At 34.2% G+C, this 3376-nt stretch overlaps 1 protein-coding gene across 1 annotated transcript; it reads right to left on the reverse strand.

The window, feature by feature from the left end:
- Positions 1-107: 107 nt before the first annotated feature.
- On the reverse strand, positions 108-3376 carry LOC121781634 (protein FAR1-RELATED SEQUENCE 5-like). Its single transcript, XM_042179357.1, has 5 exons — positions 3359-3376; positions 2946-3236; positions 2583-2826; positions 802-1600; positions 108-534 (listed from the first exon to the last, which is right to left on the reverse strand). Exons 1-5 carry the CDS (start codon positions 3374-3376, stop codon positions 108-110), a joined length of 1779 nt encoding a protein of 592 aa, XP_042035291.1.

Consider the following 3376-nt stretch of genomic DNA (forward strand, 5'->3'; position numbering starts at 1 on the left):
TTAAACAACAGTTTCGAGTACCTCTTAAAAAAACTGTTTTCAAATTCTGAAAAAGATGTTGTCCTCATCAAAGAACCCATAGGAACATCTCTAAAGTAGGCTGGGATCTACAAATGTCTAATAGCAAACATGTCCTCAAACCATTTATGATCTTCCACACCATATTTTTCAACAATACCAGTCCATAATATGTCATCTGGATCTAACAATTCTGACCAAACACAAGCCTTAGACTCCTTACTAAACTTTTCTCTATCAAAAATAGATTTAGGTATCTTCTCAAACAACTTGCTCATAATATGCCACATGCATAAACGATGTCTTGTACCAGGTAATACCTTCTCAATTGCAAGCCCCATTGCCCAATCTTGGTCCGTGATTATGATCCTTGGAGCAACACTCATGCATTCAACAAACACAGTGAAAAGCCATGATAATGCATCACAATTCTCACCGGATACGAAACCAGCTCCAAATGCAATAGGACACCAGTGATTATCTTTCCCGGTAAATGGACCAAACACCATATTATACCTGTTGAACAAATAGATCAACACAAAACATCAACAAATATTTAATAATAACCAATGTCAACTACAGATATATCATATGTCAACTACTATGTCAACTAATATGTCAACTACAAATGTATCATAAGTCAACTACTAAGTCATCTACGATCCAAAGTACAAATGTATCATATGTCAACTACCATGTCAACTACTATATCTGTCAACTACCATGTCAATTATCATGTCAACTACTATGTCTGTCAACTACTAAGTATAATAAACAAACTACATGTTTGTCGAATATGTTGTATCAAATGTTACAACATCTCCAAACATATGGTAATGTTTCCGAGACTCAGCATCATACCAAAATAAGCTCACTAACTTATTATCATCAGGTGATAATTGATATTTGTAAAAAAAGCCTTCACAAATTCTCTTCGTCTCTTGCATCTGATTTAAGATCATTTGAACATCCACTTCTTTCAGTTTCTCTTTAATATCACGAGAACAATTCCTAACATCATTCAACGTAAACCCAACAACATCATAACTACCAAAAAACTCCTTTAATAAGTTGAAGGTTGAAGTAGGACCAATGTTAGCTTTGGTGCAATCTTCAACAAACTTGTGATGAACATCATTCATACTGCGATTTCCTTTCATAAATCGCTTATGATCTCTGTCAACCATATCATGATTGTGTTCCTTAATGAATTGATACACAAGATAATATTTAACACCACAATTAGAATAAAACTTGAAATCGATCCTCGCTCCACATCCACACCTTTTTGTGCCACGTCTGCGTTTCTTCTTTGAAGTTACTTCATCATCATCTGACGCATTCCCTTCCTCAGATATACTTATATCGACACCCAACGGATCAACTGTATGAAAACCTTGTCTGTTGCACACAACATACTGAAAAACAAAAACACCACCACTAGACCTATTTCCAAATCTTCGACAATCAAAACAAGCCCCTTGAGCATACTTTTCATAAAAGTAAATCCCCTCCTCAAGTGAAGAAAATTTTTTACCTTCATAAGGCCTCAACTCATCATTGCAAATTAGAATAATAGATCCTACAACATAATGGAAAAATATGTCAACAAGCTGAAACAGATAATGTCAAGAAGCTGAAACAGATAATGTCAACTAACATATCTTAACTGACAACATAGAGTGTTTCCAAAATCCAGAATAAAAATCTCAACACTACATCTCAGAATATGCACCAGCATATCAACTAACATATCTTAAGTGACAACATATCAACTAGCATAGTGTCAACACAACAACATATAAACTAAGATCCAAATATGTCAACTAGCATATCTTAACTGACAACATAAAGGATTTCCAAAATCTCAAAACTACATCTCAAAATATGCCGCACTAACATACCAACACCAACATCTCACAAATCCTACCATGGACTCTCAATCCTATCCATAACCCCTTCCTCCACCCACAAACACCACAACAGGGGCTCTTCAGCTGGGGGTGCATTTTGGATATGACTATTTTGTATGTCAACAAAGAGTATAGCTACATAGAATATTTAACATGTAACATACAACATGTCAACATATTTGCATTTATGTCAACAGAACATCAATTCAAATATCAACATATTTGCATTTATGTCAACAACAAATAATCGTCATAGCAACAGAGAGTATACATGATATCAATAAATTCTACATAGAATGTCAACAAATCTGCATTTATGTCAACAGAGTATAATTCACCAACAAAGTACAAAAAAGTCATGTTAATGAAAATCAAACCAAAATAACTTCAACATTTGTCGACGCCGACTCTAAATAAGATGAAGAATCCATCAGATAACACTTTAGGCATTGATTATGAAGTGAACTCGAAGCTAAAGATGAAAAAACAAAAAAAATAAACTGATTAAGAACAAATTTGATTGGGCATCAACAAATAAAGCATAAAAACATAATCAAAGTCGATAAAATCAACCTAAAAACATCAGATTCAACCAAAATCCGTCGAATTAGTCGTCTGTTTGTCGAAAATTTATCAATTTTTGACATCCACTTCTTTGAACATCCACTTCTTTCAGTTTCTCATTAATATCACGAGAACAATTCCTAACGTCATTCAACGTAAACCCAACAACATCATAACTACCAAAAAACTCCTTTAATAAGTTGAAGGTTGAAGTAGGACCAATGTTAGCTTTGGTGCAATCTTCAACAAACTTGTGATGAACATCATTCATACTGCGATTTCCTTTCATAAATCGCTTATGATCTATGTCAACCATATCATGATTGTGTTCCTTAATGAATTGATACACAAGATAATATTTAACACCACAATTAGAATAAAACTTGAAATCGATCTTCGCTCCACATCACACCTTTTTGTGCCACGTCTGCGTTTCTTCTTTGAAGTTACTTCATCACCATCTGACGCATTCCCTTCCTCAGATATACTTATATCGACACCCAACAGATCAACTGTATGAAAACCTTGTCTGTTGCACACAACATACTGAAAAACAAAAACACCACCACTAAACCTATTTCCAAATCTTCGACAATCAAAACAAGCCTCTTGAGCATACTTTTCATAAAAGTAAATCCCCTCCTCAAGTGAAGAAAATTTTTGACCTTCATAAGGCCTCAAATCATCATTGCAAATTGGAATAATAGATCCTACAACATAATGGAAAAATATGTCAACAAGCTGAAACAAATAATGTCAAGAAGCTGAAACAGATAATGTCAACTAGCATATCTTAACTGACAACATAGAGTGTTTCCAAAATCCAGAATAAAAATCTCAACGCTACATCTCAGAATATGCACCAGCATATCAACTAGCAT

The sequence above is a fragment of the Salvia splendens genome, chromosome 20, assembly GCF_004379255.2.
Source record: "Salvia splendens isolate huo1 chromosome 20, SspV2, whole genome shotgun sequence".
In the NCBI taxonomy this organism is placed as follows: Eukaryota; Viridiplantae; Streptophyta; class Magnoliopsida; order Lamiales; family Lamiaceae; genus Salvia; species Salvia splendens.